General features: G+C 55.1%; 1 protein-coding gene across 2 annotated transcripts; it reads right to left on the bottom strand.

Moving 5' to 3' along the window:
- Nucleotides 1–1,819: 1,819 nt before the first annotated feature.
- URM1 (ubiquitin related modifier 1) lies at nucleotides 1,820–18,711 on the bottom strand. 2 transcript variants are annotated; one of them, XM_047768558.1, is made up of 5 exons: nucleotides 18,570–18,711; nucleotides 14,074–14,144; nucleotides 5,294–5,375; nucleotides 3,337–3,385; nucleotides 1,820–2,966 (listed from the first exon to the last, which is right to left on the bottom strand). In XM_047768558.1, the coding sequence occupies exons 1-5, from the start codon at nucleotides 18,602–18,604 to the stop codon at nucleotides 2,898–2,900; spliced, it is 306 nt and encodes a 101-aa protein (XP_047624514.1). In that variant the 5' UTR covers nucleotides 18,605–18,711; the 3' UTR covers nucleotides 1,820–2,897. The 2 variants fall into 2 exon arrangements, with proteins under 2 accessions (XP_047624514.1, XP_047624513.1); XM_047768557.1 differs by lacking the exon at nucleotides 3,337–3,385 and having other exon boundaries at nucleotides 2,671–2,966.
- Nucleotides 18,712–22,923: the final 4,212 nt, after the last annotated feature.

The raw sequence follows: 22,923 nt of genomic DNA, 5'->3' as shown, positions 1-22,923 counted from the left end.
GGCTGGACATCTGTGGCTGAGCTCCGGGCGCAACGGGGGCGGGAGTCGCAGGGACCGAGCTCAGCGCGGGAGAGACCCCTTGGGGTGGCGGCTGGCTTGTCCCAGAGCAAGGATCCGGGGCCCGGCCGAGCGCGCAAAGGAGGGACGCTGGTCCCTGCCACCAGCGCCGCCATCCTCGTCGTCGTCGTCGTTCTCCTCCTCCTCTGCGGGTGACCAGTCCAGTCGATCGCGTCGCTTTTCCCTTTTTCAAATTTCGGCCGGGAACGAAGCTGGCGCACCGCGGCGGGGCCCAAACGTGGTCTGGGGAGCTCGCCCTCCGCCGGAGCCGCAGGAGGTCGGGGGCGAGAGAAGATGCCGGCGGACTGCGCTTGCTAACTCGTTTTGAATCGATTCTAACCTATCTTCCCCTACCGATTCCCTCCAAAACAAAAAAGCCTAAACCGACTCCTAAATCCCAAATAAACCGTCCCCTCCCGCCAGCCCCTCCAGATCTACCGAGGGGCTGAGCCTCCTCCACCAGCCGCTGCTGAGTCGGAGAAGCAGGGGAATGATGCGCTCCAGCCGGGCAATCGCCTCGGCTTCGGAAACAGAACTTGGACAAACGAATCCTTTTCATTAAAGACAAATCTTCGGAGATAGTGGGGTTTATTTGTTTATTTTGTCAAACGTGGGTTCAGGAGTTGCTGGAGGGGGAAGCAGTTTGGTCTGAGCCCAGATCATCCATCCCCAAAGCCATTCTACGCTCAAGCTGAAAATGACCCAAAATGCTGGGCAGTGTGGCCCCGGCCAATTTCAGCCAAGATGCTGGCATCCCTCGTTGCCGTGGAGAGGCCAGCGCGTCCTCCTGCCCCAGTCCTCAGCCTTAACTGGGGTCCAGTGGAGGACGGGATATCCTGTTTCTACCCCCACCTCTCCCCAGGGCAGGGGGGAAAGGATTCCTATGGCCCGGTTTCCAGGACTCCTGCGGGGGCGGGGGGGGGGGTCGACGGCAACAGGGCACTCTGAAATTCAGTGGGGCTGGAGGCAGAAAAGGACTTCCAGGTTACAAGAATCAGGGGACAGGTTAATCCTTAAAGTGAAGCTGTCCCTTGCCCCGCTCCCTAACAGGGACACCCTGACCTCAGCACCTAACTGGTCATACAGCCTCTCTAGACAGCACCTGGACCCGCACTGGCCTTAATTTGCATCCATAACCTCAAATGGCTCCCCCCACCCGCATATACCCAGAGGGCCTCCACCTGCAGCCGTGCTGGAGGCAAGCTCACCAGCCAGGGGGTCATTTGTCCTCAAAGCCTGGAGAATGATGAGCACACTCCCATGCCCCACCAACACTGCTAGAACGGCCACTGGGTCCACAGAGTGAAAGAATCTCCACTTTAAATGACTGACATTTAGTGAAAAGCAATGTTTTGGATGGGATGATGTTAATGCCCTATTTTTTTTTTTTTTTTTTGAGGTCTCCCTCCAGCAAACAAAGCTTTTTCTCCAGGTCATGGGAAGTGGGGCTCAGCACTCTTATCTATGCCACCTCCGTTCTGGGGCCACTAGCTGCAGCTGGCGGGACAAAGCTTGGCCTTGGACAGACGGGCAGGGACGTGACCTGGGACCCAGACTGGTCAGCCCAGACTGGCTCTGCCACCCCTTCTCCAGATGGCCCTATCAGATCACCCCCTATGACAGTCTGAGTCAAGCCCTGCTCCCTTTTCGGATGAAGGGCAGCGCTGAAAGGCTTAGCTGAGGACAGAGAGGGTGGACCAGAGGCGGCGGCTGGGGGGAACGTGGGGTGCCACCCGTTTCTGAGGATGAAGTTTCAGGCAAGTCCAGTAAACAACCTAGTCTTTTATTTGCCCAAGGCCAGCTGTTGCAGGCCCTGAGGCCCAGGACTTCCAGAAGGGATGGAGGGAGGAGGGGCGTGCCATCCTGCCTACCTACCAGGTGCTGCCTGCCCCGATCCTGCTTCCTGCAGGAGGTGGGAGAGGAGATCAAGTCTACATTGGTGCCATCAAGGATCTCCCCACTTCTCAAACACTATAAAAATTCAGTTGTGGTTGAGGAGGACACTAAGGCACAGGGACCCCCCCCCCCCTGCACAGCAGGAGTCTATCTGCAAGTCCAAGGTTTACCTCCACCCTCCTCCTCTCCAGCCCCAGAGGAATGAGCTGCATGGAGGAGGCCTTTTGCGGGGAGGGGGCGTCTCAGGAGCCCATCTGGTGGCCTGTGTTGGGGGAGGATGGCCAGGGTCAAGGGCTGTGGCTGGGGGAGCAGGAGGAGGGGTGTGGTTGGAGGAGCAGCTGCTGTTGGGGGGGGGGGGTCAGCACTGAATAGGGGACCCCAGCTGGGGTTCCATAATGATATCAGTAGGGGACAGGCAGAGTCCTCTGCCCTCCAGATGGGGAAACTGAGGCGGAGACTCCTCCAATCTCTGAGAAGGGAGGGCCTGTCATCAGCTATTCAGGTCCATTCATCTTCCCCAGGAGGGCCCTGCTGCCCACGAGTGGTGACTGGGTGTATGGGCTGAGGCACGAGGAGGAAGAGGAGCAGAAAGCAGCTGGGTTATTACCTGGCTGCACAGACCCCACTCCTGACACACTGAGGGGCACCTTCCCCTGCTCAGCCTCCCCCTGCTCAGCCTCCCCCCTGCTCAGCCTCCCCCTGCTCAGCCTCCCCCTGCTCAGCCTCCCCCCTGCTCAGCCTCCCCCCTGCTCAGCCTCTCCCTGCTCACGTGCCTGAGGAGGCTCATTTTTAGCACCTGGCCTCTTTTCCCTGCCTGGAGGGAGCGCAGGGGACAGACTAGGGAAGAAAACCGCCAAGGGGGACAGGAAGATCTGGAAGCAGGGCCCAAGGGGACGGCTGATGGTCTCGCCACCCCGAGGCGGCTCAGGCACAGAGGAGGGCCCTTAGCCGCCGTGCAGCGTGGATATGAAGAGGATGCTGTCCTGGTCCTGAAGCTGGTAGTCCAGCTCCCCCTAGTCCAGGAGAGAAATGAGAAGACGGTCAAGGGCACTTTTCCAGTTTCTTCCCAGGTGTCGGGAGGGGAAGGGGGAGGGGAGGGCTTGGCTGCTCTGGGAGAGAAAGATAGAAGCTACCAGAAAAAAAAAAACAGACACCCTATACAATAACTAGCCAATCTCCAGGATGGGGGAGCGCTTACCACTTCTCCCGGCTACTGGTTCCTTCCTCACCCGCGGTGGGAGACTTGCGTGGCCTGGGTTTGGAGGCCAGACTGGGACAGGGGACTCCCTGGCCACCCTATTTGGGCCTGAGGAGAAGTTCAAGGCTTTCCTACCAAAGCAGTGAGGGAGGAGTGGAGGGAGGGCTGTCCCCCGAGGTACTGACCAGCAGTTCCCAGTCAGCATCGTTAATCAGCACCAGAATCCCTGGCCGCCTGCGGGAGAGACGGCCGTGAGCAGCGGGCGGGAGAGGCCAGCGCCGTGCGCGGCAGGGGGGCGGCGCGGCCTTTCCTCTGGAGGTTCCTGCGAAAGCTCTCCCAAGAAGCGGAGGCAACCCTCCAAGTCCAAAGGAACCCGGTGGGCTCGTCTAGGAGCCCGATGGAAAAGGGGTGCCAGTGCCACTACCACACCCCAGACCTCGGGCCGCTCTTTTGCTCCCCTGAGCATCCGTTTCCTTCTCTAAGACGCGGTGACCTACTGTGTCTTCCTCACAAGCTCTGTGAGAGGCTGAGGGGGCGACGCGGGTGAGGTGCTTGCCTGCCAGTGTCGGGCAGGAACCACAGGGAGGAGCCTACCTTCCCCGGGCTTAAGCTCGCCGTCCGAGGCCGCCCGTGTGCCCATCCTGGAGAGGTGGCTCTCTTGGCTTCTTTGAATCAGGGAAGGCCGCCAGTGGCCTTGAGCCCCTGAAAGCCTGGGAGCAGCCCTGCCTGGGGGATGGCAGGGAAGGCTGCCATTTGGACACGCACCTTAGCCTGGCTCCTGCTGGCAGTGACCTAAATAGCTCTGCTGTCCCTGGGGGTGACCTCCACAACTGCTGGACCCCGACCTGAGCCACGGGTTGGATGGCAGCCCTAGCCTCCAGGGCCTGCTGGTGGCCTCTGCTTCAAGTCACCCTCAAGTGCCCTGCCCACTTTTTGGACATATTAGCCAGCCTTGCTGTAGGAGCAAAGTGACATCTTGGCACATGGAACCTGGATCCCTTCCTAGGAGGCGAGTCTGGGCCTGGGACAGATACAGAAGCTCCGGGCTGGGGCAGGGGTGTCCCTGTGAGCAGGAACATGCAGGCGTGTGCACACGCACAGTGCTGCCCTGTAATCCTAGACCTCCCGCTGCCCAACACAATATTTTTTCTTTAAAACTTATTAACCATTTTTATTTTGTGCTGCACCCGTAGCAGGCGGAAGTTACCAGGCCAGGGATCAAATCTGCACCACAGGAGTGCCTGTTGAGGCGCAGCAGAAACAAATCTGACTAGCATCCATGAGATGTGGGTTTGATCCCTGGCCTTACTCAGTGGGTTAAGGATCCAGCAGTGCCGTGAGTTGTGGTGTTGGTCACAGACGCAGCTTGGATTCCACGTTGCTGTGGCTCTGGCACAGGCTGGTAGCTGTAGCTCTGATTAGACCCCTAGCCTGGGAACCTCCATATGCTGCGGGTATGGCCCTAAAAAGCAAAAAAAAGAAAAGAAACAAAAAGAAACCCAGACCACAGCAGTGACATGCCGGATCCTTAACCCACTGAGCCACCAGAGCATTCCCTACCACAGTTATCTATTAGTCGTGTTTAAATCTAAATTGCAGCGAAGTAAAACTGAACACTGGGTTCCTCAGTCACACCAGTCACATCTCAAGGATTCCATACCCTCCCGTGCCCGGCAGCTACCACACTGGACAGCACAGATATGGACTGCGGCTATCATCCCAGAAAGTTCTGTGGGGAGCACTGTCCTAGGTTGTCAAGGGATGAAAGGGACCTTGGGGGGGCACCTTTTTCTCAGTCCTTCCTGTACAGAGAGCTGCTGAGGCCCAGAAGTGAAGTAACTTGCTCGAGGTTCTACGGCAAGTTTGTGGCAACCAGAAGGCAGAATCTCAGTTTTTGGATAAGTTTACCAATCTCCTGACTTGGGCCTTGGGAAAAAAACAAACAAACAGACCAACCCAAAGTCCAATGTGGTAATAAGAAAACTGAAAGTAAACTTCAGACAGAGCTGGGCCGCAGCAGCCCTTTCCTTGCAGGGAGCGGGAAGAAGAGGGCCCCGCAGGCAGCTGAGGCTGAACCAAGGACAGGGCTCGAGCCTCCTTCCCTGTGCCCGCCCTCCTCAGGGAAGGGAAGAAAGGACTCACACGCTGTCTCCCTGGATGAACAACTCTGGCCGCTCTTTGAGCAAGTTCTTCTTGATCCAGACAAGGAGGTTCCGGACGTCCCCTGGAGAGGAAGGCACAGAACAAACGAATGTCAAGTCCAAAGGATGCCTGGCCCTAGGGGCTTGCCTGGACCAGGAGGAAGCGAGCAAGTGGCTTGGAGGGCCTCTTTTAGACCGGCTGCTGTGCCTCCTGAACCTGTGGATTCCCAAGGTGAGAAAGAGACTTGGAGAGGCCAGTGACCTACCAGAGGGTCTTCAGAGAAAGTGTTACCTGCACTGCTAAAGGCCTGAAGAAGAGGCCATGGGACTCAAGGCAGACAGCAGGAGGGCCAGTTACATCTGAAAGCGCCGAGATAGACTTGCACCTGCTAGTCCTAGAAGATGGTCTGAAACTGCCCCGGACAGGCTCCCGAGAGCCCCTCCACCTTTATCTCTCCAGCTAGTCCCAGATGGGGAGGCTATGCTCTTGGAAGGCCTGCATATATTTCCCTTTGTGAGGGAAGAAAAACAATTGCTGGGCCGATAACATCAGTTAATTTCCTCTGGCAGAAGGAGAAGGATCCTTCACCAGCCAGAGATGCTGACAAATCATGCCCCACTCCCTGCCCCTGGCCCAGGGCAGCTACTCTGAAGAGGCAAGAGGTTCAGGGTCGAAAGGGCCTCTGCCGCTCAGCTGGACACTGAGATCTGCTTCTTTGTGGTTCTGGGACAGCCACCAGGCTCTCTACATGTCATCTGGAGGCTCAGAGCCACCTGTCCCCGGAGCCATCTCCCCTTTTCTGGGAGCAGGGTCCCAGGTTGAAGGCTATGGCTCCCAACTATCCACTCCTCAGACAGAGAGCATCTCCTGAGCTGCAGGAGCTCCTTCTCTCCCTGAAACGACTTGAGGACTGAAGGCCCTGGGGAGGCAGCTAGTCTCTGGGAGACCAGCAGGGGGCTGGAGGTTGGCCATTCCCATCCTGAGTCAATGTCAGAGGGCCTGTTGTCTAGGCAGGGGCTAAGCCGGAGAAGGACCCAAGTGGTGCCTTGGTTTCCCTGCCTGGAGGTGGGGCCCTGGCACGCAGGTGAGGAAAAGCCTGCCGGAGAAGGAGAGGCCCGGCACGTGTCAGACAGCACCGGCCTTGGGTAGGGTTTTAAGGCATTCTCACTGGCCTGTCTGCCACCCTTCTGGGAGGCGGGCGGGCTGCATCCTGGATGGACTAGTTCACTCTGCTCCGTGCCAGCTTCCCTGGATTGTATGCCAGCAGAGCACAGGACCGGGGGCAAAGTGTCCATGAACTGAGACTGTGCCTTTCAATTTTAATTCCTAGTTTTAAACAAAGCAGATTGGAGTGCTCAGGGTTCCTGGAGCGGGCAGGGCATGGGGAGTGTTGCCTCCATTTAGACTGGGGAGCTGCAGTCCATTTAGCCTCCTGGCTGGGTTCCTCCGAGGCCTGGGATTCAGAGCCTTCCCCTTGGCCTCCATCTTGGCGCTGTCTGGTGGGCCGCCAGCCCATACATCTTGCAGCCGTTCGATAGAGGCGCCGGGGTCTGACACATCCATCAGCCAGCCCCGGCGGGCGGGGCTGTGCCTGTGCACGCCGAGGCGCTGAGGGACTGGGCAGCGCCTGGCCTGAGGGCCACCAGCTGCACCTCCACAGTCCCGGCCGGCCTGATCAGAACCAGGGCCCGGTTGGGGAACGGCCCCTCCAAGAGGGGGCTTCTGCTCCACTCTCGCGGGCTGGGGGTGGGGTGCCGAGGACCAATGGTCATGTCGGGGTCATCCCAGTGATGACGCCGTCCTGGAGTCCCAGGGGACTGGGCCGGGGGAGTGTGCCGCGGGTGCTGGCTCATTTATCATGAGGCTCCTCTTTGCTGAGGTCACTCCCTCCCTCCTCTGCGCCCCCCCCAGGCCTGCCGGCATTCTTGATAGCCTGTTACCATGGTGAGGCCACCGCATCACCACCCGTATTGTTCCCCCATGCCTGGATTTGGGGGTGGGGAGAGATGGAAGTCCCCGCTCCCTTCGCAGGCTGCAAGGGCCACTAGGCCTGGCCTGAAACACACCCCCAAGGGACATCGTGCTAGGCTTGCTGAGGCCCAGACAATATGCAAATGGTCTCCAAGCCAGATGGTCGGCTTCCAAAGGCGCCCAGGGGAGGAGGAAGGGTTAAGCAGAGCCAGGGGCTGGTGGCTTGGGGACGGCTTCTCCTCCCCCAGGTCCTCCAGCCTCCCAGCGCTACTGCTGCAGGGTGGGTTCCCTCGTGGGATCCCATGCAAGCACCCACAAGACAAATATTTACTGAGCAACTACTATGTGCCAGGTGCTAGGGAGAGGCGGTGAGCAAGGCCGATGCAGAACCTACCCTCATGGAGCTCAGAGGCCAGCAGGGCAGGCGGACCTTCCTTACTAGGCCAGCTCCTTTGTGTGGCTCAGGAAGAGCTTTTCTGAGGACGTTAACGTTGAAGCTGAGGCCCGAGGCATGGGTGGTGCGGGATGGGGGAGCACGCCGGGCAGAAGGAAGAACATATGGGAAGACCTGAGGCAGGGTGGAATTGGCAGGTTCAAGGTAACGGAACAGAGGAGGCCAGAAGATTAGCATGAGACAAGGCCAGAGACTATGCAGGGCACGTGCCAGCCCTGAGACAGCGCCGCTCCCTTCTCGGGAGCCCCAGGGCTATTTTCTGGAGGTGCCCCAGCACCTCGCACACACAACGCCCTTGAGCCATTTCCTGAGTGTGCCAACAACTGCAGACAGAGGGAGGGAGGGAGGAGGACAGGTTCAGATTAGGGACTCAGTCCTGGGTCTGAGTTCAACTCCAACCCTTCTTAGTTACAGGACCCTGGATAAGGAATTCTCTGGTGCCTCCTTCTGTGTAAAATGGGACGGACCGGTAAGAGTGCCTGGTAAGTTGCTGAGGCTCAGAGATGACCCATTTAAGGCTCCTGACATTGTGCTTGGCACAGCAACGCTATAACTCTTCTATGAGCCAGAGCCAGAGGAAGAACCTGGACTCTTCCATCTCGTTTACTGCCCTGAGCAGTAAACGCTGTGCCCAGGGGACATGCTCGGGCAACTGGGGGGCAGGGGTAGGGAAAAAAACAAACAAAAACCCAGAGAACAGTTTTTTTTTTTTTTTTGGTCTTTTTAGGGCCTCACCTGAAGCATAATGAAGTTCCCAGGCTATGGGTTGAATTGGAGCTACAGCTGTCAGCCTACACCACAGCCACAGCAACGCTGGATTCGAGCCACATCTGTCACCTACACCATGGCTCACAGCAACGCTGAACCTTAACCCACCGAGTGAGGCCAGGGATCAAACCCGCATCCTCAGGGATACCAGTCGGGTTTGTTAGCTGCTGAGCCACGATGGGAACTCCTAGAGAGGGCTACTGATCAGACAGTGCTGGGGTTTTGTGGGATGCGCTACCTTTCCATCAAAGCCAGACAGGGAATGAGGGAATGAGGGCACTGGGGGAGTGGCGACGGGGCCCCGAACACTAGCCTTGCCTCCATCTCAGTCTTCCCACCTGGGTGGAAGGAATCAGACTCTGAGGGCACACAGCACCAGAGCAGGCAGATGAGCGTCCCAATGTCAGGTTTCTCAGTGGATCTGCCCTGGCCACTGAGGGAACAGCAGGTGATGGGGGTTACTGCACCCATGGCCGAGTGGTGAAGGATTCGGATTCTGGAGCCAGAAGGCCCTGGGCCGTGTGCCAGACGGCCTTGAGCAGGACGTCACTTCACTTGCCTAAGTCTCGGGGTCATCCTCTGACAAATGGGGATAACAATCCAAACTCCTGATGCCAGCAGCAAGCCCGGTACAGTGTCAAACACACAAGACAAAAGTACCTCTGCCCACAGTGACTTATCCTGTGGGCTGCCAGAACCTTCTCCTAAAGGCTGCTGGGAAAGGGGCACCACGCACGCCCCTTCTCGAGGACACCTAAGAAGGCTCCCACCAGAACCCTGTGCCCCAGTGGATCTGTCCTTTTTCTGGGGACCATGACCACCCACTGTGGCCAGGCCCTCAACGGTGTTGATCCCAGCTTTGGGGGCTGAAAGAGAACCATCTCCAGGTTTCATCTGACACTGTGTCCCGGCTGCGGCAGGCCCCAGCCAGAACCCTGACTTCCTGTCCCTCCAACCCACCAAGTCCAGCAGTCCCCAGGGACCACGCCAGGCAGCTCTCCCCCTGGTCTTCTCCACAGTCTAGGCTGCCCCTGTCCCCAAGTCCACCAGGCTCCAGGACAGGGCTCTACTGGGAGCCCACCCCAGGCCTCAGTTGAAAGGAAAGAAAGAGCTGAGATGGGGGGAGTGAAAGAGGAGAGAGAGTAGAGGGGACATCAGAGGGGCCATTTACAAGTGAATGGGGGTAAGAATGGAGCAGTTTGTGGGCTAAACTGGCCTCAGAAGGAGGTTTACAGATGTGCCAGGGGACGCTCCTCATTGTTTAATTAAGCAGAAAGTGGATCTTTTCAAAAGCAATTTTGCACAGGGACTGGGAGGGGTGGGGTGGGGGAGGGTGGTGGGGAGGGGATCAGCAAACAGGCCCCAGAGCGGAGAAAGGAACAGCTGGCCCCAGAGAGGCTGTGAAATGCATGCTAAGCAGTTTAAAGTGCCTGGGAGCTCCCGGCAGCCACCTCAGTACAATGGCAGCCAGAGGGAGCGGGCCAGGGAGAGGTGAGGCAGGCAAGTCTCCTCCTGGGGGCAGGACCGCTCACGCCCACGCTGGGACCCAGGAGGCTTGGGGCCTGCTGACCTGGGAGTGGGCTGGGAGCTTCCAGTTGAAGGGATCGGATGCACAAAAAGCCAGTTCCCAGTGGAGGAAAGGCCCAAGGCTGGCGGGTGCCTGCTGACCCCTGCCAATCACGGCGGCAGCCGGTTCCCTGGAGGGGGCTGGCTGGGAGACTCCCCATACACACGCAACCTCACACTGGGTCAGTGCAACTGGCCTGACTTCAATCTGGAAGCAAGTTTTCCAAACAGCAGGTGTCAAAAGATGACCAGTTCAATCAAGACTAGGTCCAGCCCAACCTCCCGGTTTACAGGCGGAAGGGGGCAAAAAGAGGCCTGTAGAAACAATTTGCAAACACACATCGCCAGGGCACCCCCCCTGAAGTCTCACCCCCCACCCATGCCTTCTCCAGCCTCCTCTCCCAAATCCTCTCCCAAGCTGGCTGGCTCGGAAGCTCTCCCCTGGCCCAGGACCCGGGGACCTGGAGGCCCCTTGTTTGTGAGACTTGTCACAATCCATAATCTTAGGGCTGCTATTTTCTCTGATGGAGTCTCCAAGACCTGCTTGGCCAAGTGGCAGCCCGTAGGCTGGGAAGGCTGCCAGACGGGGATCTGGGCACAGGCTCGGGGGAGAGGGAGGCTCTCCCTGTGGCACCAGGCCCCTGCCCTCCTGTTGGGCTCCGTGTGCCAGGGTGAGGCCTGGCTGCTGCCAGCCAGCTCTGTAGCTACGATGTGACCTATGCCTCTGGGCACAGCAGGGCAAAAACAGGAGCCAGAGGTAGAGATCCACTGCCAAGGGCCACCTCCCCTCCCCTTCCAATTCCTTTTCTTTTATCCCAGAGAGGGGACGACAGGCCCATGCCTGCCTCCTAAGCAGTAGATGGAGGGTGAGGGTTCAAAAACCTGGGTCTTGGCCCGGGCCCCCGACGTGAGTAACTGCACAGGTCACTTTCATCTGTCTCACGAGGTCTGATTTCCGGGCTGACAGATATCTCCACTGGGGTCATTATAAAACCGAAAGAAGTAGCTGTCGGAGGCGTGAAAGTATAAAAACTGGAAAACACACTGCAGGTTTGAGATGCTATGTGACCCGGGGAACCTCTTGGGATGAGTGGTGATGGTTTAGTGGGACGGTGCAAGGACCGTGGAGGCCCTCACGCTGGCTTCTGAATCCCAGCTCTGCCATTTTAAATAGCTGTACGCCCGGAGCTAAGACTTCTGACGTCTCGGGATTTGGGTTTCCACCTTTTATTTTTATTTTATTTATTTATTTTTTGGCCTTGCCTGTGGCATGCAGAAATTCTGGGGCCAGGGACTGAATCCACGCCACAGTGGTGACAATACCCCATCCTTAATCTGCTGAGCCACCAGGGAACTCCAGGTTTCCACTCTTTTTTTTCTTTTTAGGGCTACACCCACAGCATATAGAAGTTCCCAGGCTGGTGTCAAATCGGAGCTACAGCTGTCGGCCTACGCCACAGCCACAGCAACACAGGATCCGAGCCACATCTGTGACCTACACCTCAGCTGACGGCAATGCCAGATCCTCAACCCACTGAGCAAGGCCAGGGATTGAACCTGTGTCCTCATGGATGCTAGTCAGATTTGTTAACTGCTAAGCCACAACGGGAATGAATCTGACCAGGAACCATGAGGTTGTGGCCTCGCTGGCCTCGCTCAGTGGGTTAAGGATCTGGCGTTGCCCTGAGCTGTGGTGTTTAAGTTGCAGACGTGGCTCGGATCCCAAGTTGCTGTGGCTGTGGTGTAGGTCGGCAGCTGTAGCTCCGATTTGACCCCTAGCCTGGGAACCTCCAAATGCCATGGGTGCGGCCCTAAATGGGAATAATAATAATAATGGTAGCTACCACCTAAGAATCTGTGACAATTATTTGCACAACTGGGGCTTTGCCTACCATGCCAACCTCAGCCTGTGCCCCTTTGACACTGGCCTTCCTCCAAGTTCCTTGACTAACCCAAGGCCCTTTGCCCGGGGGGCCTTCACAAGTGCCTCCTTTTGCCGAGAATGGGCTCTACACACCTCTGCTTGCCCTCTGATTTATTAGGCTGGCTTCTTTTCCTTCCTTGAGCCTTAGCCTCAAAGTCACCTCTTTAAAGGAGCCTTTCCTTACCACGCTCTTGTCTTATTCCAAGTGTCATTTTGTTCTCACCATGCCAGTGACAACCACTTGTACAGTCAAACGTTTCTGTGTTCCCTGGTCATTGCCTGGCTCCACTTCCATTACTCTGTAAGCTCCATGAGGGCAAGAACCGTATCTGCTTTGCTCCCCACCAAACATCCAGCAACTAGTACAGCTCCTGGCACAAAGCAGGCATTCAAAAACATGTGTGCCAGCTACAGGAAAGACTAAAGTACTTACTCTTGCTTCCATACCCAGTACTTGGTAAGCATTCAGCCAATGAATGAATGAAAGGGGTTATATATTTTTTTTGGCTGTACCCTCAGCATTTGGAAGTTCCTGGGGCCAGGGATCAAACCCTGTGCCATAGCAGTGACCTGAACCACAGCCATGACAATGCCGGCTCCATAACCTGCTGAGTCACCAGGGAATTCCAGGGCTGGAATTATTAAACTTGGGGACTTTCACGCCAAGCAAAAGCAGGAGGAAATAAATCATAACTTGTGATATTTTAATAACTTTCCAGCTAAGTCTTCACAGCTGAATCTTTGGAAGGCTTCTGAGAGCCCCTTGTTCCCTCCCAAGGCTGCATAGCCATCTGTCAAACTAAGAAACTGTCGCCTTTGTCATCCTGGGTCTTCTACCGGGGATCCAATCCCACAGTCCTGACATCTAACCCCCAGCCTCAGGCCCACACCCAGCTCAAGGGGGCTCATGGTGCCTACTCCTTGATGAGTGCGTCCTGCCCCCCGTCTCTGAATGGGGCACACAGACCCACCCTATGTCATCGCTCTCCAGCCCGAGGGAGAGAGAGCCTTGGTAACCAGTGAATGTGGGCAATAATTATCTGATTCCTGGCATGTCCGCTGTCAGATGACTGCTATCAGACCTCACTGGACCATTTTCTACTGCCCACCTCCAGGAACCTCATTCCCCTGCCTCATTCAACTGACTTCCTCTTCTCCCCAGGAGTATCTCAGCCCCCGAGGAGATGGGCTCTGTTCCTGAACATTCTACTCTTGCTACGAACTGCTGCTAGGGCTGCAAAGCACCTTCACAGTTGCAATATCCAGCCCCTGCCTCTGGGCTACGCTAATATTGACCCAGCTGGAGCTCTGCAAGTCAGCGCCTCACCGTCCCCCCCCCCCGCCCCCCGCCAATCTGAAATCAAGGTCTGTCTCCCCAGTGCCTCAGGCCTGGTCTACCACACAGGAGGTGCCCAGTATATATGTGCCAAAGAAGGGTGAACATGAACAAATGGGAAGAAAAAATCCTGTCTCCCCTCGTCAAGCTCCCTCCTCCAACCTCCTTTCTGGCTGGATACTTTTCTCCTCATGCAAATCCTGTTACTTCAACGGAAGCCATCTGTATTGTTCCAGCCTCCTTTTTTCTTTTTGGCCAAACCCACAGCATGCGGACGTTCCTGGGTCAGGGACGGAACCTGCACCACAGCAGTGACCTGAACCATGGCAGTGACCACACTGGGGAACTCCGGGATTACTCCACTCTGACAGAGGTTAACCGCCAGGAGAACGTCTCTCTGCCACCATCCAGCAATGACAGAGACGCGTGGTCTAGTTGCTGACACCTCCTAGCAACCCTGAGAGACAGGGATTAACATCCCCACTTCACAGATGAGAACGCTAAGGCTCAGAAAGGTGAGGTCACCGGCCTAAGGTGCTAAGAGGATTCAAACTCCTGACTGTCTGAATACAGAACCTGCACTCGCAGGGGCTAAGCTACGCCATCTCCTTCCGGCCAAGCTGGCTGATCCCGGACAGGATGGGCAGAGTGCCTGGGGAATCTCTTCCTTCCTCTTCCCTGGCCAGGGAGATTCTACGCTTTCCCGCTTGGATGGGGCTGAGTGTGGCCCCCACAAAGGGGCTCAGAAAGCCCATACTCACAGGGTTCGTCCTGTCCGGGCAAGGTGACCTGATGTTTCTTCACGCCGTCAAACAGGAGCTCCGCACCGCCTCTGCAAAGGAAGGCCAGAGAGAGAGAAGCCGGGTAAGCGCCTGCAAATGCCTCGCTGAGACTGAGAACCGAGGAAGGCGCTGGCACCAGAAGCCCGAGAGGGGCAGGGACCAAGGAGCAGGAACACCTTGGGTACCAGTGATCAATTCTGAAACGTGGCTTCCTGAGGTGGTAACATAATCCTGAAGTAATTTTTACTAATGTTTAAACATCCCGAGGAGTTCCCATCGTGGCTCAGAGGAAACGAATCCGACTAGGAACCACGAGGTTGCGGGTTTGGTCCCTGGCCTCACTCAGTGGGTTAAGGATCTGGCGTGGCTGTGGCTGCAGCTGTGGCTGGAAGATGTAGCTCTGATTAAACCCCTAGCCTGGGAACCTCCATATGCTGTGAGTGAAGCCCTAAAAAACAAACAAACGTAAAAATTCCACCAATTTGCACACTTTTGTTTTTACTCCTCTGTTTTCTCAAGAGGCAGCGTAGCATACAGGGACAGAGCACAGGCTCTGGAGGGCCACTTGCACCTCATGGCGAGGCCCTGGGTGTGCAACAGAACCTTCTCAAGCCTCAGTCTTTCCATTTGCAAAAATGTTGAGAGGCTGCCATGGGAGACCCTGTGTACCTAGAGGTTTCTTTGGGCCAGGTGAGGCTTCAAAATGCCCCCGCCCGTGCCCCCCGCTGCTGGCCTGGTGGGCACACCACAAGGCTGGAGGGTAAGAGACCCCACTGGGCTTAGAAAGAACTTGCACTTTTTTTTTTTTTTTAATCTTTTTGTCTTTTAGGGCCACAGTGGCGGCATATGGAGGTTCCCAGGCTAGGGGTCAAATCAGAGCTGTAGCTGCCAGGCTGCGCCACAACCACAGCAACGCAGGATCCATGAGCCATGTCTTCGACCTACACCACAGCTCACATAACTTGCCATTTCTAAGATCATTCTTCATCTCACTTCACCTTCAGGGGATCTCAGGGAAGGAAGGAGGGAGGCAGATATCATTCACTCTATCCAATGTGAGAAGCAGACTGAGGCCAGGAGAAATGAAGCGACTTGTCTAAGGCCAGACAGGCAGTGGCTGAACTAGAATGACTTCTAACTGGTTGCTAGCAGAAAAAAAAAAAAAAAAAAGACTCCCCAAAAGGTCAGGAAGCCTCTTGAGGGCAGGGTCTGGTCCACTCCTGTGTGCCAGCACCTGGCCAAGGGAAGGCTGGGACAGCAGAGACGCTCCAAGCCAAGTGCAGAAGCCCGGGCTCAGGACACGGACACTCGGGCTCTTTCAGTGGCCCACGCTGCTTCCTCCTCTGGGTCTCCTGACTCCCATCTCAGCCTTCACGTGGCTCTTAACTGAGAGGCCTTAACAGACTCTTGACGGATGCGATGCCTCCCACCCCACCACCCTTTCCCCATTTCAGAGAACAGAGATGTCCTGAGACAGTCCGCTGGGAGGCAAAGGCAAGGCAAGCATTGTCATGGGGGAAACATGGGGCGACTGTCATCCAAACAAGGTCACGCTTTGTTGATGCAGAAATGTGGAGGGGGAGAGGAGGCCCATCTGTGGCCGCGCGCAGGGCCATTTCAGCTGCAGGCCCGCACAGAGCCTCCATTTATCCCCTTCCAAGAGCCTCGTTCTCTCCTGGGTGGGGGCTGGCACATGCAGCAGCTGGGGTGGGGGAGGGCGACAGGCAAGGGGCGACAGGAGTTGGGGGGTCAGAGGCGTAGGAACTGGAAGCACTGGGATGCAGGCAAACAACCCAGACTGGCCAAACCTGGTGGTGCCAGGCTCAGAGGCCGAGGCTGTTTTTCCCTTCACGAGCAGATAAAGAACCATCTGGCTGAGTGACCTGTCACTGCTGGGTTCACTAGCCTCCCAGCGAGGGGTTGGCATTTCTGTTGACAGCACATCTGGAGGGGAAGAAGGTGCAGGCCCAGCTTCTGGAGAGATTCAGGGAGGCAGGCAGGGGCCTGTTTTGGTCCCAGAAGAGAACCTAAGCTAGTCTCTCTTATGTCCTCCGGGACCTGCTAATCAAACTCCATTAAGGAATGACAACCTAAGATGCCTCATTTTTCCCCCACTCCTCAGTTCCTGGTGGGAGGTGTCTGGTGGTACTGGTGGTACTGGTGACTGGCATAGACCTTCCCCAAATGGCCTTCGCTTTTTCTAGTTTACTGTCATCATTTTATCATTTACATTATCCTCCACCTGCTGGAATGCAAGTTCTGCCTAAAACAGGGCCTGGTGCACAGCACTCGAAACGTCTGCTGAATGAATGAAGATGCCCATTTCCCCCACTTTTCCTCTGACCTCAATGGCATTCCCTCCCTTTGCCAATACCTCCCAGACCCAAGAAAGAGGTTATGGGAAAAGGCAGAGGGGATCTCACATCTGGGCTGCAGGGACACGAAACACATCTGTCCTACATATTTTGAATCCTGTGTGACCTGAGAAAATGCTCTGTTCAAGAGGCAAGATGAGGACCCAGAACTGGTCATTAACAAGAAGGACAAGGGTGGGTGGGTGGGTGGGGTCTTCTAGAGTGGCTATCACGGCTGGTGGGCTGAGAGGACCACATCTGCTCAGGGGAAAAAGGCAAAGTCTGAACCCAGAACTCTTCAAGGATCGGGGTGGTATCCAGGGACAAAAGGGAGAGAATGATGCGCAAGGTGGCTTCGTTGCAAATCTACTTAGGTTCAGAAGAGGGGTGGAGGAAGTCTGCTAAGAGATGTAGTAAACGAAAGAAAGGCCAGGGGCAAAAAACATGCATTTAGACAGAGACAGAGCGGAGGAATTGGGGCCTGGCATACACATCGGGCATTCTTGCTTCCAGAGAAGCCGCAATGCCCACAGGACACTGTGGTGGTGGGTAGAAGGAAAGCCGTCTTGCCTTGTTGGGGCTCACTATTGCTCTTGGGGGGAAGGGAAGCAGCAGTGGTCAGGCTGAAAAATGGGTACTTAAGCGAGTCTGGAAGCTCTGGAGGGAAAGCACTACATCTCCCCCAAAGGACTTCCCCAATGCTGCCAGCATAGTACCTGGCAGACTGAGTACTGTGCCTGACAGAGTGAGAATGAAAGGTAAGCTGGCAGTAGATAAACCTTAATACTGGCAACCTGCGGCTTCTCCCTTTTCAGCTCTGCTGAGGCCTGTCAAAGCAGCAAGGATCCTCCTAGCACCCCCAGGCCATGGGGGCCACAGCTGGGCAAAAGGGTCAGTAAAGCAAAAGAGTCAGGAGGCCAAACCAGCAGAGTTCTAAGTGGACTGATGGGGCCAGACAATACCATCAATTAAACTGCAGTTAACATTCATGAGACTACCTCCCTGTAATGGATAGAAACGCTGAACACTGCGGGGCATGGACAAAGTTCTATTTATCTTTGTATCCTCCGTGCCTGGCTCACTGCCTGGCACATGGTAGGCACTCAATAAATGACTGGTGAATGGACTACTCAATGAAGGGAAAACATGAGAGAAACTGGGGGCATCCAGTGGAAGGGTGGCATTTATGGGCAGAGGTTTTAGGTTCCCATCCCAGACTACTTTTCCTTTCACATAAGCCTTGACTTGTTTATCTTCACACACACAGACAAGTCTAGTCCTAGCTTTCCCATGTGACTCTGGAAAGGATACCACCCATCTCTTAGTGTCTCAGTTTCTTTGCCTCCTCTTTATGCCCTGCGGTGGCTCTCAGCTCTGAAATTATATGAAAAACCTTCTGTTTGCAGGAGGAAGACGACAGTGGCATAAGGAGACTCCTCGCTGGTTTGAGTCTCTTCCGTTACTGGTGCGTGCGTCCCAATTCTGCACTTTTTAATCTCGTGCATTGTTTACTGTCACGGCTAGTCTCCACCACTGTGCTATCTTATTGAGCGCCTTATCCCTGACTCAAGACCTGCAGGAGGCACTCAGTAAGTTTACTGAATGTACCTGATGGGGTTCAGGTCTGTTTAGCACCCCCGGCATCTTGGGAAAGAGAGAAAAGGAGTCTCGTCATGGCCACACATCCTACGAGAAAGCAGCCTCCAAGAACCGTGTAAACGGAACTTTTCGCCCGAAGGAAGACATGGGGGGAAGGTAGTCCTTCTCGGTCCTGGGAGCTCAGACGCCAGACACATGGGACTGGCCCAAAACGGGGTTGGCAAAGAAGGTGAGGAGGCCGCCTGCTAACCGTCACACCTTTTGGGTCCAGCACGGTGCAGGGCCCTGAGGAGTGCCCAGAGCGCACCTTCACGCCTGGGCATGCGCCTCTATTCCTGAACATACGGTCTCGTCGCCCAGGGAGACCGAACCTCCCGAGCTCTCTGAGGCGAGTGGCGTAGCTCAGGGAAGTCGCCAGAAACCTCGGCAATTCGGTCGTGACAGGCCCCAAGGCAGAGAGAGGGCAATTCCAGGCCCGAAGACTTCAATTCACCCCCACGACGCCCCAGCTCTGTGACTCACCCGAACTCCACCTCCACTGACAAGGGCGCCGCCATATTGAGGAAGCCGAGCTCACAGGAAACTCCCTCAACTTCCGGCGCCACTGCCCCGCTTCCGGTCGCCGCGGACGGAAGAGGCGGGGCCGGGAAATCCTGCTCCTCAGCGATTGGGCAAAGACCTGGAGCAAAGAGCCAAGGCTGGAGGATCGCGGTACCTGATCGTCTTTGAGATGGTTCCCTCTGCTTTTTAGGAACCGGGTCCAAACGGCCAGGGCGGGTAGCGACTTGGGTGAGCTACAGCTATGCGAAGGAGAGTCCCGGCATCTTTGCGCAGTGACTGTGAGCCACTTTACAGTTTATCTTGCTTTAGTTACGTATTCTCTTTAGTCTGCACACCGCTTGGGCAAGGCCGTCCAAATCTTTATTTCCAGCCCGGAAATCTCTCCTGAGCCATCGACTCGCCATCCAACCGCCCCTTTTGCTGTCAGTTTGAATATCACTCATTGAGCAGATATTTTTGCACGTCCTCTGCGTGCCACGGTGATGAACGGCATAGGCAAAGTTCCTGCCTTTAGGGCACTCAGTCTAGTGGGGGAAATACCAGTCATGCTAGTAAAGCAAAATCTCAAGCTGAAAGAAATGATGTGGAGTTATAGGAACTTTAAAAAGAAAAGGACTGGAGTTCCCTGGTGGCTCAGCAGGTTAAGGATTTGGCATTGTCACTGCAGTAGCTCTGGTTACAGCTGTGGTGCGGGTTCCATTTCCGGCCCAGGAACTTCTGTGCTGTGCTGTAGAAGTGGACAAAAGGACTGACCCAGACTAGAGCTAAGCTCTAAAGCCTGAGGAGAGTTAACTAGGTAATCATGAGGGGAGAAAAACCTCTGGGAGCATTCTAGTGAGAACAGAAAGTGCACAGGCTCGGGGTGGGAGAACATGCTGGAGCACCAAGAGAAGAAAGTGGAAACTGGGGAGCAGAGGATGAATGAGGGTGTGGTAGGAGATGAGGGCGAGAAGGGTGGGCAGGTGCCAAATCATGCCTGTGAGCCAGGTAAGAATTTGTCTATTTTGTGTGTGTGTGTGTGTGTCTTTTTAGGGCCGCACCCATGGCATATGGAGGTTCCCAGGCTAGGGGTTGAATTGGAGATGTAGCTGCCAGCCTACACCACAGTCATAGCAACACCAGATCTGAGCTGTGTCTGTGACCTAGACCACAGCTCATGGCAACACCAGATCCTTAACGCACTGAGCAAGGCCACAGATCAAACCCTTGTCCTCATGGACTAGTCGGGTACACTGCTGAGCCACGATGGGAACTCCTAGAACTGGGTTTTGTTGTTGTTCTTCTCTTTTTCTTTTTTGGCCAACTCCCAGGCATGCGGAAGTTCCCTGGGCCAGGGATCCAAGATACAGCTGCAGCAACACTGGATCCTTAGCCCACTGTGCCACAGTGGGAACTCCTAGAACTGTGTTTTAAAATATCCTTCTTGGATTCAATGTGGAGAACTGTGGAGGGGAACAGGAAAGGAGATAAAGAGACCCCTAGAGACTGTTACAAAAGCCCAAGGCATGGAGTTCCCTGGTAGCCAAGTGGTTAAGGACTCAGTGTTGTCACTGCTGTGGTTCTGGTTACTGGTCTGGCTTGGGTTTGATCCCTGGCCTGGGAACTTCACATGCTCTCTGCCCAGCTGAAAAAAAGGGAGGGTGAGTTCCCATCGTGGCTTAGTGGAAACGAATCTGACTAGCATCCATGAGGACACGCATTTGATCCCTGGCCTCACTCAGTAGGTTAAGGATCCAGCATTGCCTGTGAGCTGTGATGTAGCCTGCAGATGTGGCTTGGATCTGGCGTTGCTGTGGCTGTGGTGTAGGCCAGTGGCTACAGCTCTGATTCAGCCGTTAGCCTGGGAACCTCCATATGCTGTGGGTGCAGCCCCCCCCCCCCAAAAAAAAGGGAGCGAAGTAGATGTCCCAAGGCATCAAAACCACAGGCTGCTGGTAAACAGTGGATGTGATGATGTAATCACTGCTCAGAGCTGGGAGTTCAACTCAGCTGCCAGCTTTATATCCAGGTCCCACTGAGCAGGAGGGAAGGGCACAGGGCACAACTGTGTTTTTTTATTTTGCTTTTTTTTTGTCTTTTTTGCCATTTCTAGGGCCGCTTCCACAGCATATGGCGGTTCCCAGGCTAGGGGTCTAATCGGAGCTGTAGCCACTGGCCTACACCACAGCCACAGCAACACGGGATCCGAGCCACGTCTGCAATCTATACCACACCTCATGGCAACGCTGGATCCTTAACCCACTGAGCAAGGCCAGGGATGGAACCCGCAACCTCATGGTTCCTAGTTGGATTCATTAACCACTGATCCATGATGGGAACTCCTGCTTTTGCTTTTTAAGGCCGTACCTATGGCATATGGAAGTTCCCAGGCTAGGGGTCAAATCAGAGCCACAGCTGCTGGCCTATGGATGCTAGTCAGGGTCTTAACCCTCTGAGCCACAATGGGAACTCCTAGGGCACAACTGTTAAAGGAATGACATAACTGGAGTTCCCAGTTTGATGCTGTGGGTTAAGAATCTGACTGTAGGAGTTCCTGTCATGGCTCACGGGAAATGAATCTGACTAATATCAATGAGGACGCAAGTTCATTCCCTGGCCTCACTCAGTGGGTTAAGAATGCAGCATTGCTGTGAGCTGTTGTGTAGGCTGCAGATGCAGCTCAGGTCCTGTGTTTCTGTGGCTGTAGCATAGGCAGGCAGCTACAGCTCTGATTCCACCCCTAACCTGGGAACCTCCACATGCTGCTGGGTGCGGCCCTGAAAAAAAAAAAAAAAAGCCAAAGAATCTGACTGAAGCAGCTCAGGTCACTGCAGAGGCATGGGTTTGATCCCTGGCCCGGTACAGTGGGTTAAAGGATCCTAAGTTGCCACAGCTATGGCGTAGGTCACAGCTGCAGCTCGGATTCAGTCCCTGCCCCAGGAACTTCCATAAGCCTTGGCGTGGCATATAGGAAAAAAAAAAAAAAAAGACATAGCTAATTGAGGTTATTGGTTAGAGCCAACTATGCTCAGATGGAGGAAGATTTGACTTCTCATAGCTCTTGAGCCTTCTACACTCACTGTAATATATTAGCATGCTAAATGACATACCCACATGTGCCAGGACAGTTCTAGACTGATCATAGAAGGCCAAAAAGTGGGTGGTAGCCAAATTCTTGAACATCCCTGCCCTCCTCCCCAAAGTAGTTGTAATAATCCCACTGCGTTAGCCTATGAAATTACCCAGCCCATAAAAGCAACCCCTCACCCTGGGGCTGCTCGCCATCTGAGATAGACTACATTCTGCCTGTGGAACATGGATCTCTATAAATAAACTTTCACTTTAGTATCTTGCTCTTGAATTCCTTCCTGCCCGAAGCCAAGGGTCCTCAGGGGGCGTCTGAGGAGTTCACCTGATACTTGGGACATAATCCTCCTCTCACTCCCCCTTTCTGCAATACCACCACTCCTAGGTGTCTTTGGTTAAGTCCCTTGACGTCTTTGTGCCTCAGTTTCCTCGTCTGTAAGATAGCAGTTCCCATAGGGTTGTAGTGAGAACTAACTGAGTTTTTGGCACAGTGCCTCCTTCCCTAAAACAGTCTCCCCTGGAGTTCCCTGGTGGCTCAGCAGGTTAAGGACCTGGTGTCACTGCTGTGGCCTGGGTTGCTCCTGTGGCATGGGTTTGGATCCCTGGCTCAGGAACTTTTATATGCCTTGGGCACAGCCAAACAAAACAAAATAGAGTCACCTGTGTTCCTCATTCCAAGGATGCCACTGCCATCCACGGACACACCCAAGCAGGAAACCGTAGGCATTGTTCTTCATTCTCCTCCACATCCAGATGGTCATCACATTTGGACTTGTCTCCCCTTCTGATTTTGCAGCCCCAGTTCTCCCACCAGCACCACTTTCATCACCTCTCATCTGCACCTGTTTCTCTGGCCTGCCTCCCACCTCCCTTCCTCTGGCCTTGGCATCTTTGTAGTGTTCAATTCCACAGACAGCCCTGAGTCTTTTCAGTGTACCAGGCACTGTTCCAGGGTGCTGGCAAGATGAGGACAAATAAAACACAGCCCTGGTCCCCGAAATGCACGGAAGAATCCTGTGGTGAATGGGAAGGCCCCCCGTTCGCTTTGCTATGTGGGACTCAGGTTCCCCACTCTGTAGGGAAGGCTTGGGGACCAAATGATCTCTTAAGATCCTTTCAGCAAAAACAGTCTAATATTTCCCAGAGTTCCCAATGTGGCACAGTGGGTTAAGACTCCCACTGCAGGAGTTCCCATTGTGGCTCAGCAGTAACAAACCTGAATAGCATCCGTGAGGACGCCGGTTCGATC

Source organism: Phacochoerus africanus, chromosome 2, assembly GCF_016906955.1.
Source record: "Phacochoerus africanus isolate WHEZ1 chromosome 2, ROS_Pafr_v1, whole genome shotgun sequence".
Lineage (NCBI taxonomy): Eukaryota > Metazoa > Chordata > Mammalia > Artiodactyla > Suidae > Phacochoerus > Phacochoerus africanus.
Note: the sequence above shows the minus strand (reverse complement) of the source record. Positions and strands in the feature narration are given on the sequence as shown.